At 40.9% G+C, this 15162-nt stretch overlaps 1 protein-coding gene across 2 annotated transcripts; it reads left to right on the forward strand.

Moving 5' to 3' along the window:
- The first annotated feature begins 325 nt into the window (after nucleotides 1-325).
- On the forward strand, nucleotides 326-13022 carry anxa6 (annexin A6). Of its 2 annotated transcripts, none has more exons than XM_079351697.1 (25): nucleotides 326-638; nucleotides 1528-1584; nucleotides 3615-3699; nucleotides 3843-3937; nucleotides 4026-4139; nucleotides 4221-4311; nucleotides 4396-4475; nucleotides 4561-4617; nucleotides 4860-4953; nucleotides 5638-5733; nucleotides 5859-5917; nucleotides 6052-6174; nucleotides 6276-6334; nucleotides 6608-6686; nucleotides 7307-7388; nucleotides 7487-7581; nucleotides 7712-7825; nucleotides 9965-10055; nucleotides 10152-10231; nucleotides 10403-10456; nucleotides 10557-10650; nucleotides 10751-10846; nucleotides 10936-10994; nucleotides 11180-11317; nucleotides 12580-13022. In XM_079351697.1, the coding sequence occupies exons 2-25, from the start codon at nucleotides 1582-1584 to the stop codon at nucleotides 12637-12639; spliced, it is 1998 nt and encodes a 665-aa protein (XP_079207823.1). In that variant the 5' UTR covers nucleotides 326-638; nucleotides 1528-1581; the 3' UTR covers nucleotides 12640-13022. The 2 variants fall into 2 exon arrangements, with proteins under 2 accessions (XP_079207823.1, XP_079207824.1); XM_079351698.1 differs by having other exon boundaries at nucleotides 11180-11302.
- Nucleotides 13023-15162: the final 2140 nt, after the last annotated feature.

Genomic DNA, 15162 nt, shown 5'->3' on the forward strand with positions numbered 1-15162 from the left:
TCATCACTTCCAGTTTGGAAGCTGTGAGTTATTGACTCTGTTTAATTTGTTTCATATTTTCACCTAATCTGTAGCCCACACTGCTGACATGTCCTCCCCTCCCCTGCTTTTCTGAAGTGCACTGCTGACTCTCCCCCTCTTACTGGAAAAGACGCCTGACAGGACTGAAATAGAACAAGGCAACTCTCACATCCGTGCCAGCAAATAACAGCCTCACATTTTAACTTTAAATCACGTGACACACGTGAGAAAATCCCACAAAACTACGACAGTCTAGTCAGGATAGCTCATGTTGCAAAGTTTACATGTAAAAAGACGCAAACAAAATCGCACCGTCTGTCCGTCTTGATAGGACTAAATGTACCAGGGTCACATAGCCTACCTCTAGCCTGACAGTTTTCACTTTACGAAAAGACATTGCTCTACTAGCTATATAGTCAGGGTCTCTTCCACGCGCGCGCTCCAGAGACTCTCCGCGAGACGAGAGCGCACCGCAGTCATTACGTCACAGAGGACACGTAACGGGACCATCTGAGTCTGACGGAGGATCCACACACAGACCGAGTGAAAGGAGACAGGACAGTAGACAGCCGGACTATTCTCACTATAAGACACTGCAGACTTCCTGCACGATAAAGGTAAACACTTTGAGGCATTTTTTTGTCCGAAGATAAACTCCCTCAGTGGAAATGTGCCGATGTTTCCTTACAACTGTACAATACTGTAGGCCTACTGCAACAATTAATTACATTAGTAAGCGTTGTAGCGAGAGAAGAAGAAAAGGAAGACCGTTCTGATTCAATCAAGAGGATTAGACACTTAAATTTACTGTTTAAAAATTTATGTTCTGGTAAAAGAGCAAATGTAAAAGTCTGAGAAACAGCAGGCTAGTTTGTAAGCCACAAAGTTAAAACGGTGTGGTGGCTGCAGGGTGTGGTCCAGTCCCCCCAGACACCTTGTATCTGACTTAAAGTTAAACTGTCTATGCTATTTTAGGAGAGCTTCAGTCCTGTCTTAAACTGTAGGCTACGACGTTTAAAGCTTTCTGCAGTATTACCTTATGTAGGTGGAAAAGCTAAAATTCTGTATTTCTCCTCTCAGCTGCATACCTCATCTTTAGACTTTATTGTATGGCCTATTGTGTTGCACTACAGCGATATAGTAGGCTAAGTCAGGGAACTGGTTTAACAGCTGCTTCAATGTTGCATGGGTGCATTAGAGGTTAGAGAAGGCAGCTATGAGTGTTTCCCTGCCCTGATGTAAATTACTTCCATGCAGCAGCATGACATTTTTGTTGAATTTAAAGTCTAAATTGTCTCCCTGTTTTCTTTTCTTGTGCTGTTCTAATCCCTGTAGGTGTTGGACTGTCGGGCTGTAAAGTGCATGCCTCATTAGATTTAATCAGAAAAACGTGGGGTCATCGTTTTGAATACTGTCTCTTTTTGACACAAGGACACCTTCACTGAGGCATGGAGTTTTTGCTTTGCAGCTAACCAACCCCTCATCAGCACTTTCCTCTCTCTTTAGGCCGCACAACTATTGATTCCTGCACAGTGAGGACACAGAAGACCAAATATAGAAATGGTAAGTGGACCTTTCTCATCTTGCATTATGTAAGTGCTGTGAGATGTTCATTGTATCGTACTGCTGAGCGACATGGAGGGTTTTGTGTACCTTTGAATGAGGTGTGGCTAGAGAGAGAGGTCATTTTTCTGCCACCTGCCACCATGTGTCTTCCCCATTATACAGGCAGTAGTGTAGGGTGTCAGTGCAACATGTTGCCCCTGCACATCTGAGAAACACACTTCACAGCGTCTGTCAAAAAACAATAGCTTTGTTGAATTTTCCAAGGCAGGCATCGTAATGTATTGTCCTGTTTGTAAGTCAGTGCCCTGCTGTCCTGGTTTTGCCTGAAGTGAAACACACACCTCTTCCTAATTCAACCCTGCAAAACGATGGTCACAACAACAGAGGAAAAATGCAGGGCCTGCTTTACATAGAAATAAATTAAGCTTCTACCAATAAATAGCACATTTGCACATTTTCCCAATCCAAGGAAAGTCCATTACTTTGGTTATAGGCCTGTTGTTAGGGGCTTTTATTTGTGGTTCTGTTGATATGCGGGTGAAGCTTTCCAGCTGTCGTGAGGAGTGATGGTCGCTGTAGCAAAGCAGACGATCTGAGCATGTGCAGTGGCCCCTCAGCAGGGTGGAGAGCAGATCTGGCTGACTGCCTCGATGCAGTAATCTTCACTGGAGCAGCTGCAGTTTGAGCTTCAATGTGGAGGAAAAGCTTTCTTGTGTGACAGGGCCGTAATGAGCTGATTCATTTCTTAGGGTCGAGCATGAACTTGCATACAAAAATGTCCTGAGAAAGAGATGTTAAAGTGAATAAAATACCACATGCATTTTGTATGTATCGCAGTATGAAAGACCCCCTACAAAGGGTTCAACGAATTGCAACCTGAACCCTCTCTGCTGATACACACCTACTGCCCCACCCCTACACGAAGGCACTCACACACTGCAAGATTTAGTTTGATCTGTTGGCAGGGAGAAAGGGGCAGACGGTCAGCTGCTCTAATCACAGACTTGGCACCACCTTCCCTTCCTGTGTTCCTGTCAGTGCCACTTTTGCTACAGTCTACCTCCCATACTGCTTGTGGGTCAAGTCAGTCCACTGTCAGAAAAGCAAAGTGTCACATGAGTTGAAGACTCCTGACCCTTGGGAGGGTTCAAATCCCATCTTATTTCGACTTTTCAAGCTGGTTGTGTCGACGTAAGCAGCAGCTGCAGGGCTGCAGCAAATGGCTCAAGCGGCAGATGCTGATCATCACTCTGCCAAAGACCAAGATTAAAGGCACACTATAACCCTGTGACAGGGATGTTTAGAAGTACATGCTAACATGATCACACTGCCTGAATCAGTTTGATGTTTTGCAGGACTAAGCAAAAGAATCACGATTGCATGTTGGCTTTGGTGTTTGGAAACCATGATTGTTTACACCAAATCTTTTGTAATTGTAATCTAGTTAAAGGGTAAGGAAATCAAGCCAACCCTGGAAAATAGCAATCCCCCCCCCCCCGATGGTTTAGCAAACACTCCCGAGAACAACAAACCTGTTGCTTTAAATAAGGACTGTAAATTAATGTTTTCTTTGCGTGACTTGTTTTTGCCTCACTTGTTGTTGATGGTACTTTTAGACTTCACTGTACTGTGGCTACTCAGCTCATTAACCAAAGACATCATGCTAACGTGATTAAATTGACGATGCTAACATACTGCTTTAGAGGTTGTCCATGTTCCCTGCACGTCATTCTTGTTAAGTGGATTCTTGATGTGACAATGGGATAACTAGCATTAAACTCATTGTGCTTCTTTTATATGTTATGCCAAGCCCACTAAAAGTGGTTAAGATGTTTCCTGTATTGCAATCCTTGAGGACGGTCAATGGACATAAATGGACTTAGTATACTGTATCATGTGATTTTCAACTGCAGTGTATAATCAGTTTTTCTTTACTTAAAATCTGTTTGCAATAAAATGTTTGAGTGTTTGTTGTTCTTGAGTTGTCCCCATGTGATAAGTTGTTTCTTTAATATTGTATCTAACAGGTGTTCAGAGGCACAATAACAGACGCTCCGGACTTTGATCCAGCTGCTGACGCTGAGACTCTTTACAATGCCATGAAAGGCATCGGTGAGTGTGCCGGTCCTACCGATCCACAGGAGGCGAAATCTTGAGTCACCTGCATAGAATGAATGAGCACTAAAATACTTGACAGTGATGCTATCAGTTATAAGTTTATGTGACTGAGGAAAATGTTACTCTGTGTTCTTCAGGCAGTGATAAAGAAGCCATATTGGAACTGGTCACCTCAAGAAGCAATGCACAGAGGCAGGAAGTTATTGAAGCGTACAAATGCAGCTTTGGAAAGGTGCAAGACTACAAATTCTCATCCCCTTATATCTTCCTCAAAGTAAAATAGTGGCTAAAACTCCACATTGTTTCTGCTGTCTCATCAGGACCTGATTGAGGATCTGAAATATGAGCTGACAGGCAAATTTGAGCGTCTCATAGTCAGCCTGATGAGGACACCAGCCCAACTTGATGCCAAAGAAATCCATGACGCAATCAAAGTAAGCCCTACATTTAATTCAACCTTTGACCACATCTAATGTAAATAATCCTCCACATTTCACTTCATGCTCTGTCTGAAGGGAGCTGGAACCAATGAGAGATGCCTTATTGAAGTGTTGGCATCCAGGAACAACAATCAGACACGAGGAATGGTTGAGGCATACAAAGAGGGTATGGCACGCTGAAGAATATGGTATTCTCAAGAATGTAATATTGTTTTATATACTTCAACATTTAGATCTCTATGTTCCTCAGCCTACGGAGGAGACATTGAGGAGGACGTGATCGCCGACACTTCAGGTCACTTTAAGAAGATGCTGATTGTTTTACTGCAGGTCAGTGCACTGACGAGTTCAGAGAAGTCAAGTGTCTGAAGTCCTTTCCAAACGGACTTATGTGAGTGTGTGAATCGGGTTTCAGGGGACCAGAGATGAGTCAGGAGTCGTGGACGCAGACTTGGTAGAGCAAGATGCACAAGTGAGTGTTTATACCTTCATGCCGAGTGGAAAAGCGCAGCATGATTAAAGATACTGACTCTTTATGGCCTTCATTAAAAAGACATCCCTTCTAGATATCGCTTACCTTTTCTGTATATTTTTGAGCAATATATAGATGAAACTTGTACTTCCTTGTTTCACTATATTATTAAATAGTACCATGCTGTTATTTATTATTATTATTTTTCAACTTGTCAGCCTTCCTTTCTTCCCTCTGTGTAGGACTTGTATGCAGCAGGAGAAGAGCAGTGGGGAACCGATGAGGCCAAATTCATCATGATCCTGGGAAACCGCAGCGTGACCCACCTCCGCATGGGTGAGAACAGCAATCAGGGAAATTAACAAGACAGTGAGGCCTGCGCACCTTCCCACTGTGACCTCAAGTCTGTGAAGCGTCAATGGCACATGAACAGCTTGTCGGATTGCTGTGAAATTGTTCACAGCAACACCCCTGTAAGACTAGAAAACACATTGAGGCTTTGCTTTTCAAAACTGCATTTTATAAATGGGCAGCGATGAGGTCAAGGCAGAACAAAAAAACGCAGGTTGTCTTATTTAACATCCGTTTCTTTGAGAGAAGGAACACATAACTGACAAAGCTTTTTTTTATAGTTCTTGTGAAATTTGTGGATAAAGAGCGAAAACAGATCTTTCAAACCAGCTGTTGTTTAGCAGCTGATACTGACATGGTCGAACATCTTGTGAAGCTTGGTAACATGCTGAGATAAGCACGAAACACTAAATATAACTCAGTTTGTGGGGAATCCCAAAAATGTTGCTGATGATGGGTTAGACTTGAAGTTGGATGTGAAGTGATATAAGTTTATACTCTAGCAACCTGCAGTATCTGAAGTAAGTTTAACGCCGAGAAGTGAACATTTCTTGCACAGCTGAACATTTCTATGTACCTGTCATGAGTACAACATGAAGGTACACGATATGTTTAATCAAAGAGCACCACATGAAAACACTCACTCCACGCTGTCTTCTGTTTGTTTAGTTTTTGATGCATATGAGAAGATCGCAGAGTGCTCCATAGAAGACAGCATAAAGAGCGAGCTGTCTGGAGACTTTGAGAGGCTGATGCTGGCTGTTGGTAAAAAAAGACACACACACACACACACACACACACACACACACACACACACACACACACAAATTGTCTTCATTAATACACAATCAAAAATTCAATTTGCTATAAAACTCTTTATTTTCTTACAGTCCAGTGTATAAGGAGTGTTCCCATGTTCTATGCCAGGCGCCTTTACAAATCAATGAAGGTAAACATCCTCTGTGTATGAGTGGCTGTAACTAATAGACACATACGTCTGAAGTATAATGTGTGATATTTTAAATGGATTATTATAAATCATCAAAAGCGTCTTCAGTTTGCTGGTCCTCACCTTCATTTCAGGGTCTGGGTACAGCTGACAACACCCTGATCAGGATCATGATTTCCCGCTCTGAAATAGACATGCTGGACATCCGGGAGTGCTTTCGTTTAAGATATGAGAAGTCCCTTTATAACATGATTAAGGTGAGTTGAACAATAAAGGCTTTTTTTTTTTTTTTTTTTTTACTGTCTGAAAAAATGTTGATTGCAATGATAGACTCATTCTGTCTGTTCAAACCTGTCAGGATGACACATCAGGGGATTACAAGAGGACTCTGCTCAACCTGTGTGGAGGAGACGATGAGTAAGTTAATATTTGACTGCATGAGAAAGCAGCAACCAGATGAGGGCGATAGAGTGCAGATTTTTAGGAGTGTTGGTTTCTAAAGGGACTATACATTATTTTGGCCTAATGGGAGGGAAAGCAGTGAAGAATTTAAGTAGTTGATGTCTTTAAGTAGAACATAAATAATTTATGTATTTAATTGAATTAATTCATGTTCTTAAAGATGTTCCCAGTCTGTTCTGCTTTGGGCTTTGCTGAGTGTGCTGTCTTCTGTCAAACTGATCATTACAGCTTAGCTGGAGAGTTCTTCCCTGAAGCTGCTCAGATAGCCTACAAGATGTGGGAAATAAGTTCCATGACCAAAGTCCAGGTTTGGGCCCCATCCTGCTCCCACATTAGATGTGTCGTTGCATGTTTAGCCTGGCAGTGGCATGCATCCTAATTACCTGCTGACCCTGCAATGACCAGCTTCTTGCAGTGCCGAGAACTTGTTGCTGATGTCAGTGCTATGTCACCACAGTGAAGGCTTTGTTTGGCTGTGGATAGGGTCCGAATGCCTTTTCTCTCAAAAACAAATCGTGTTTGTTATACTTCCCTCACCAAAACACTGTTTGTCTCGCTTTGTCGCAGGAATGAAGGTCAGAAAGATCTCAGCATTTGGTCAACAAAAGCTCGTCTCTCTAACTCTATAAAACTGAATTGTTTTTCAGCCTACCCACCTTTTCATTGTTATGGGTGTCATGGCGTCTAACCTCGAGAGCCAACACTCCCCCTTAAATGTCAAGAGATTAATATCAAATATCTTAGTCTGCTTGAATTTTGATATTAATGAAACAGTACCTCTTGTTGGGTATATTTTAGAGCTCTTCATGTGCAGTGCTAATAGTTAACAATGAAATGAATCAAACAAGCACAACTCTGCTGCTCTGGGTTACATGTGTTTACAGGATTGAGTCTCACGTTTCTTCTTGTATCATCTCACTACCTTAGCTGAGACCAACAGTGCGTCCTGCTTCTAGTTTTGACCCTGCTGCTGATGCACAAGCGCTGAGGAAAGCTATGAAGGGATTTGGTATGTGACTGTTAAAAGATCGAAAGCTCATTTTCAACTGCTGAAGTTTTAGAAAATGTAGTTTTTAAATGTTACCCCCTTTCTTTTACTGCCTACAGGAACAGATGAAGATGCAATCATTGACATTGTCGCACAAAGAAGCAATGCTCAGAGACAAGAGATTAGACAGACCTTTAAATCCCTCCTGGGAAGGGTGAGAGGAAACAAACGTTTGTTTCTTTTTTATCACAGGGGCATCTACCCAGGGTTATGATAAATATCTTACTGGCCATTTGCGTCAGACTGTTTTCCAGGAGTGAGCATGTGTGTGTGTTTGTCCTCAGGATCTGATGAAAGACTTAAAGTCTGAACTGTCGAAGAACTTGGAGAGGCTGATCATTGGGCTCATGTTGACCCCCGCTGAGTTCGATGCCAAAATGATGAAGAAAGCAATGGAGGTATGATTCATACAAATGACCTCTTTATGATCAACTTTTGTCTTGTTCACTGTTGATGACGGACAGTGTATATTTAATAAAAGGAGAAACTCATGGCTGCAATGAACCCTTTGCTTTTTTAACATATTTAATTTTTTCCTGTGTTTAATTCTGAGTGCTGGGCTAAAGAGGGATTGTTAGAGGCTTTTAATTTCTCAGAATATATTTAAAATCCAAATAACTTGCTTTTTGGGGGTATTAAGAACACACCAGACATTGATTAAGTGTCCTTATTTTGAAACCAGTGTAATACTTAACTCTGAAAGAGTGCTCGACTATAATCACGCTCGGTATGCCTGTACTTAACTGTGTGTCTGTCTATTTAGGTGAATATGTATACTCAACAAAAATATAAACGCAACACTTTTGTTTTTGCTCCCATTTGTCATGAGATGGACTCAAAGATCTAAAATTCATTCCAGATACACAATATTACCATTTCTCTCAAACATTGTTCACAAATCTGTCTAAATGTGTGATAGTGAGCACTTTTGCTTTGCTGAGATAATCCATCCCACCTCACAGGTGTGCCACATCAAGATGCTCATCAGACACCATGATTAGTGCACAGGTGTACCTTATACTGCCCACAATAAAAGGCCACTCTGAAATGTGCAGTTTTGTCTCACAGCAAAATGCCACAGATGGCGCAAGCATTGAGGGAGCGTGCAATTGGCATGCTGACAGCAGGAATGTCAACCAGATCTGTTGCTCGGGCATTGAATGTTCATTTCTCCACCATAAGCCGTCTCCAAAGGCGTTTCAGAGAATATGGCAGTACATCCAACCGGCCTCACAACCGCAGACCACGTGTAACCACACCAGCCCAGGACCTCCACATCCAGCAGGTTCACCTCCAAGATCGTCTGAGACCAGCTACTCAGACAGCTGCTGAAACAATTGGTTTGCATAACCAAAGAATTTCTGCACAAACTGTCAGAAACCGTCTCAGGGAAGCTCAACTGCATGCTCGTCGTCCTCATCGGGGTCTTAACCTGACTCCAGATCGTCGCCGTAACAGACTTGAGTGGGCAAATGCTCACATTCGATGGCGTCTGGCACGTTGGAGAGGTGTTCTCTTCACGGATGAATCTCGGTTTACATTGTTCAGGGCAGATGGCAGACAGCGTGTGTGGCGTCGTGTGGGTGAGCGCTTTGCTGATGTCAATGTTGTGGATCGAGTGGCCCATGGTGGTGGTGGGGTTATGGTATGGGCAGGCATCTGTTATGGACGAAGAACACAGGTGCATTTTATTGATGGCATTTTGAATGCACAGAGATACCGTGATGAGATCCTGAGGCCCATTGTTGTGCCATACATCCATGAACATCACCTCATGTTTCAGCAAGATAATGCACGGCCCCATGTTGCAAGGATCTGTACACAATTCTTGGAAGCTGAAAATGTCCCAGTTCTTGCATGGCCAGCATACTCACCGGACATGTCACCCATTGAGCATGTTTGGGATGTGCTTGACCGGCGTATACGACAGCGCGTACCAGTTCCCACTAATATCCAGCAACTTCGCACAGCCATTGAAGAGGAGTGGACCAACATTCCACAGGCCACAATTGACAATCTGATAAACTCTATGCGAAGAAGATGTGTTGCACTGCATGAGGCAAATGGTGGTCACACCAGATACTGACTGGTTCTGAGTCCCCAGACCCTCAATAAAGCAAAAACTGCACATTTCAGGGTGGCCTTTTATTGTGGACAGTCTAAGGTACACCTATGCACTAATCATGGTGTCTGATGAGCATCTTGATGTGGCACACCTGTGAGGTGGGATGGATTATCTCAGCAAAGCAAAAGTGCTCACTATCACACATTTAGACAGATTTGTGAACAATGTTTGAGAGAAATGGTAATATTGTGTATCTGGAATGAATTTTAGATCTTTGAGTCCATCTCATGACAAATGGGAGCAAAAACAAAAGTGTTGCGTTTATATTTTTGTTGAGTGTATATACAGTATATCAGGCATATCGGCTGTTAAAATACAAATTTAAGCAGCAAAAAAACTGCAGCATAGTATAAATGAAGATGCACGATTCACACGTCTTCCTTTCCTCGCTGTGTGCTCTTCACTTCCACAGGGTGCTGGGACTGACGAACATGCTCTGATTGAGATCCTTGTCACCAGGAGCAACGAGGAAATACAAGCCATGAACGCAGCCTATCAGGCCGGTGAGTCGATAGTTAACTAAGAGGCTCAAACATTTATGTGTTTGTTTGTTCTTGAAAACGTGATCATGGACTCATTTATGTACCCACACTTTACAGGGTATAAGAAGTCTCTGGAGGAAGCCATTCAGTCAGACACATCAGGCCACTTCTGCCGCATTCTTGTTTCTCTTGTGCAGGTAAAGTTCATCAGCATGAGAACTTAGACTGTGCATCGTTTCCACGCCTACTCAATCACACGCAATGTTTTCTTTCACACTCTCTTATGTTACATTCCGGTGAAAATAATGTGATGAATATTATGACACACAAGAAGCTCCCAATAATAAGTAACTGTCTTGACTGTGCAGGGTGCAAGAGAAGAGGGTCCTGCAGATATTGAAAGAGCTAATGCAGACGCTCAGGTGATTAAGACGGTGTAATATTGGACTGTGTTACATTTAAAATGACATGAAAGACTCATTCAAAATGTTTCCTACTGTGGTCTCCCTCTAACCTCATCAGGAACTGGCTGATGCATGCAATGCAGAGTCAGATGACATGGAGATGAAGTTCATGAGTATTTTGTGCACCAGAAGCTTCCCCCATCTGAGGAGAGGTACAATCCTTTCACACTGATCCAATCCTTCAAAATGTGTTTTTATATTTCAGAAAATGGATCCCACCTATAAATACTCTATTTGCTATTCATTCAACAGTATTCCAGGAGTTTGTCAAATGCAGCAACAAGGATATTGAACAGATTATCAAGAAGGAGATGTCAGGAGACGTCAAAAATGCCTTTTATGCAATTGGTAATGACTATATTTGACCTTGTGTGTGTCCTAGAACTGTAAACATGCCCTGAACATTACTTAACTCTTGCTCTCTTTTTCCTTCACAGTTTGCAGTGTGAAGAACAAGCCTTCTTATTTTGCAGACCGTTTGTACAAAGCCATGAAGGTACGTGTTTGAGGTGCTCTTGACATGTTGATAGAGATGTATTTGCAGCTACAGTCCTGCAAAACACCACACAAAAGCAGGTGATCAGGTCCTAATCGTTGGTGCCTGTCGTACATGTGGGTGTTTTGTTCCTTTTTCTCTTCACTGTTCAGAATAAGCAAAGTATCTGTTGATCTCGTGTGCAGGGCCTCGGTACAGACGACAGAGCGCTGATCCGCATCATGGTGTCCCGTAGCGAGATCGACCTTTTCAACATTCGCAAAGACTTCAAGGAAACACATGATGTGTCACTCCATGAATTCATCCAGGTAGAAACTATGCTCGTAAGTCGCAATCGTCTACTAACACTCCTGTTTGGTTTGCTGTGTCGTCAACTTACTCTCTGTGTGTCTCTGTGGAGCTTTTGTCTCATAGCTTTTGTCCTGCACTACGTGTTGCACATCCCTCTGCTGCTGCAGTGGGTAGGTGGGGAATGGTAATCTATAGCTTCCTGCGGTGCACTACGGGCTTGTGGTTTTTCAGCACAGCTGTTGAGGAATTTCCCTCCCGTGCTTAACTTCCTCTCTGTATCTGCTGCATGATTGGCTGACAGCCGCAGAGACAGGAAGCCGGCACCCGAAAAACAGTTCTATAATAACTTACAGATCAAATTATTGTGACACAGATACAAACAAGCATATAGGGTGCCCTGGATTTGCTTCGCAAAAAAACCCCACCAATGTAATTATTTAAATTCATGGGTCGCCTTATACGGGTTATTGTGAAGAAAGTCGAAAGTTGTGTACAAACTTTATTTTAAGAGTTGTTTATTCTGTTGAACTAGGTGATGCTTTTGGTTTAAGAGTTTTCATACTCTGTATAAATTAATGGAATTGAATCCACTAAATTAAAGAATAAAATGAGGGAATAAAAAACGGACTAGGCAGATGCATTTTTAAAAAATATATTGAAATATAAGTATAAGTAAGATGTCTGAGAAATATGGTGATTACTTTTTTTCTGACAGTTAGCTGAGAAAACCCATAAAACTCCCAGGTCATAAAATCATAAAATCCACCTTGTGGCATCTCTACGGTGCCGAGCCCCGCTTTAATTGTGTTACCTTTAGACCGAGCCTAAATACTAACTCGTTTACATTGTGCATTTTTTTTGCTTTAATTTACCAACATTAACACTCATACTTTTATAACAGTAGTTTTGAACAAAACATGCAAAATCAACTGAGTTTAAATCTAAAAAAATAAGTAACTGTTCCTTTAACAGATATTGTCACATAACATTGTGCTGCTGATTATAAAGATAGAAATCTTTATGTGTAAGTGTCAGCTGATAATGTTACACCGAAGGGTAATTCCACTCTTTGCTTCCTCGATGATTGCACTGAATGCTATTCATTCAATATAAATCAAAGATAAAGTTTTAACCATTTTTTACGGATTCAGCAAGATAAGAAAGAAGCAAACTCTGATTTCCGGTGTCCTCTCTTTAATGACCAACTGCCAATTGACAAAAAAGAAAAGAAAAAAAAAAACAACATTATTTTCCACTCATATTTTCTCCTTCTCTGTTTTTCATCATTGTTCAGGGTGACACCTCAGGAGACTACCGTAAAACCCTGCTGACCCTCTGTGGAGGCGAAGACTAAACTTTCTCTGCAGCTTTATTTGTAGACCTCATTTAAAAAGCCACAAGCCTGATGACAAAGTGAAACTGGTGGTTTAATGTCAGTATCAATAGTCCGTGTCCTTTTACTGATGCCACGTCTCAGCCAAACCATGTGATCTTCTATCTCCCAACCACCGAGCTAGTTTTCTGCCCTTATGTTTGATCTTTCAGTCTGTCAGGATAATTCTTTTTTTTTTTACAGAGTTAAATGCGTGAGAAGAAGATGTTAGTATTGAAAGGTGATTCACGTGAACTGCAGATTGTAAAGTTGACAAGTCAGCTAGTGCCTTCAGACTGTAGATTGTCTCATGATGACTGTGATTTTAAGCTGTCAAAGACACCTAAATAAAATGATTAAAAAAATCAATCTTTGGTCTTTTTTTTTTTCCTTCTTATTGTTGTGACATATCATTTATATAAGATTGTATCTTATATAAAATATTTAAATTAATGTTGACATGTAGATTAAGTCCATGTTTATTCTTAATTATTCCAGCTACCATGTTTGTCACATTTAATTATTTTTTCTGTATGTGTTCTGGGTGGAGATCTGTTATTTTTTTGGCAGGTCAGGTCAATGCCTTTATTGATACTGGCAATGTCAGAATGGGAACTAAATAATATATAACAAACTCAGGAAGTGCCCGTACCTTAATGGGGTTCTTTGTTATTTTTATCGCTGCATCTCTCGTGTTATGCTTTATTATATTTTATGTTTTTACACTTGAATTGAGGCCTCTTAGTAAAAAAAACATTTTCAAACATTTTACCTATTAAATCAATTTTACCTAATCAATCATTTTATGGGTCATTAATGCCGACTATGAGTGTATAAATGAAATAAAATATCAGCATAAACAAAATTGTTTGATGACATTTCCACAATTAAATGAAGAGATAATTCAAACATGAGAAAGCAGTCAGTAATGTTAATGTCAAGGCTCTGGGCCTAAATTTCAAGTCCCGCTTTTGTTTTAGCTCCAGTTTGAACACTTACAGTGAAGAGAAAATGTGTTGTCTTTTTTTTTTTTCACGCCTAACTGTTTTCACACTTTATACCTCATGTATGTCAGTCAGACTTGTTAGTGCAGTAGCAACGTACAAGACAGCCGCCCCTGTGCTTGTAAGTGTCTCAGTTCATTAAATATGTGCAGCTGTTGTCAGGCCATCTTTGGGTTAAAAGAGGAAAGAAGAAAAAAAAGATGTGGCGAGGAAATCCCCTGCAGTACGCCAAAATCCAAGGCAACAAACAGAGGCTGCAGCAGCATTCAGACAGACACAGGTTTTAATGGCACACCCAGACTGAAATTGCTCCATTTGATGATAATTATGAGAGATTAAGAAAAAGTTTTAATAGCAGCTGATGTCAAAACACACACTGTTCTTGAATTTCCCTTTGTGACAACAGGGGGAAGTTTGAACTGCGGTGTTTTGTTCAGAACATCTTGTACAGCAATATGTTTAATGGATTGAAATTGTTGCTCAAGCATGTCAAAGGTGACCTCTTTAGAGACAGTTCTGAGTTTTGGTTCAGCCTTTGGCTTTTTTTTTTACATCGTATCCACTATCATTATGCAGTTCTGTGAACACTTTACAATAAGTGCATTAAAAGAATCCACCTCATTGTATAACTATTAGATAGTTATATAACTCAATGTTTGTTTCAGCATATTTTGCACTATTACCTTATGCAGGCTTATAGATATTAGTTGTTGTTTATTTGTTTGTTTATAGTTGAATATTTAATGTTGATCTTTTGTATATAGAGAGCACAGTAGCCTGGCCGATAAAGCTGATTCTGTACCTTATTGTTGTATTTAAAAGTTACTCTGCATTAACGGTCAGATGTACATTTTGCTTTATTGCTGTTCTCAGCATGCAATGTCATATTTCTATGGCCTCGTCTCTTGAATAACTTTTTTGACATGCAATCAAGTGGCATGATGTGAGTGACGAAAGTTGCAATTCAAAGACATGTATTTATCATTTCTTTAAATATACATTTGTTTACATGCTGTGTTTCTTGTTAAGTGCAGCACACTGGGTTCTGTTCAGGCTGAGCGTGTACAGTATCAGACCAGGCCTTTTTCCTGGGTTGTGGGAATTCCCCAAGTCAGTGAAATTGCCTTCCCCCTTATTCGCCAGTTTCCTTAAAAAGTGCCTCTCCGACATAAGCTGAATGTGTGGGTGAGTTGTTGCTTATTTTGTTTTAACATAAAAAGCGTAGAAACATAACTTTTATATTTATCTGTAGCTTTTTAGTGTATAATTCAAGGCAGGTTCAATCATTTATTTCAGTGTCACTGAAGCCTGTTCTAGAATCTGTTTTGTCAGTATCTCATGTCCGAGCGTGACATGTTTGGCAAAGGTAACGTGCATTTAAAAAATTGTGTAATTTCTGACATTTTCTGCCTTTAATGACAAGACAGAAAGTGTGAGATCGCTGTATTATAATGTTTATTCTGTGTTTATTTCAAACCAGAACATCGTTTATTCAGTTATG

The sequence above is a fragment of the Symphodus melops genome (genome assembly GCF_947650265.1).
Source record: "Symphodus melops genome assembly, chromosome: 9".
Classification (NCBI taxonomy): domain Eukaryota; kingdom Metazoa; phylum Chordata; class Actinopteri; order Labriformes; family Labridae; genus Symphodus; species Symphodus melops.

Bases quoted from the DNA above. Each gene is read 5' to 3' on its own strand.
- anxa6 (XM_079351697.1), top strand. The intron at 4,140-4,220 runs GTAAGCCCTACA...CTCTGTCTGAAG, and splicing joins AAATCCATGACGCAATCAAA to GGAGCTGGAACCAATGAGAG. The intron at 7,826-9,964 runs GTATGATTCATA...TCACTTCCACAG, and splicing joins TGATGAAGAAAGCAATGGAG to GGTGCTGGGACTGACGAACA.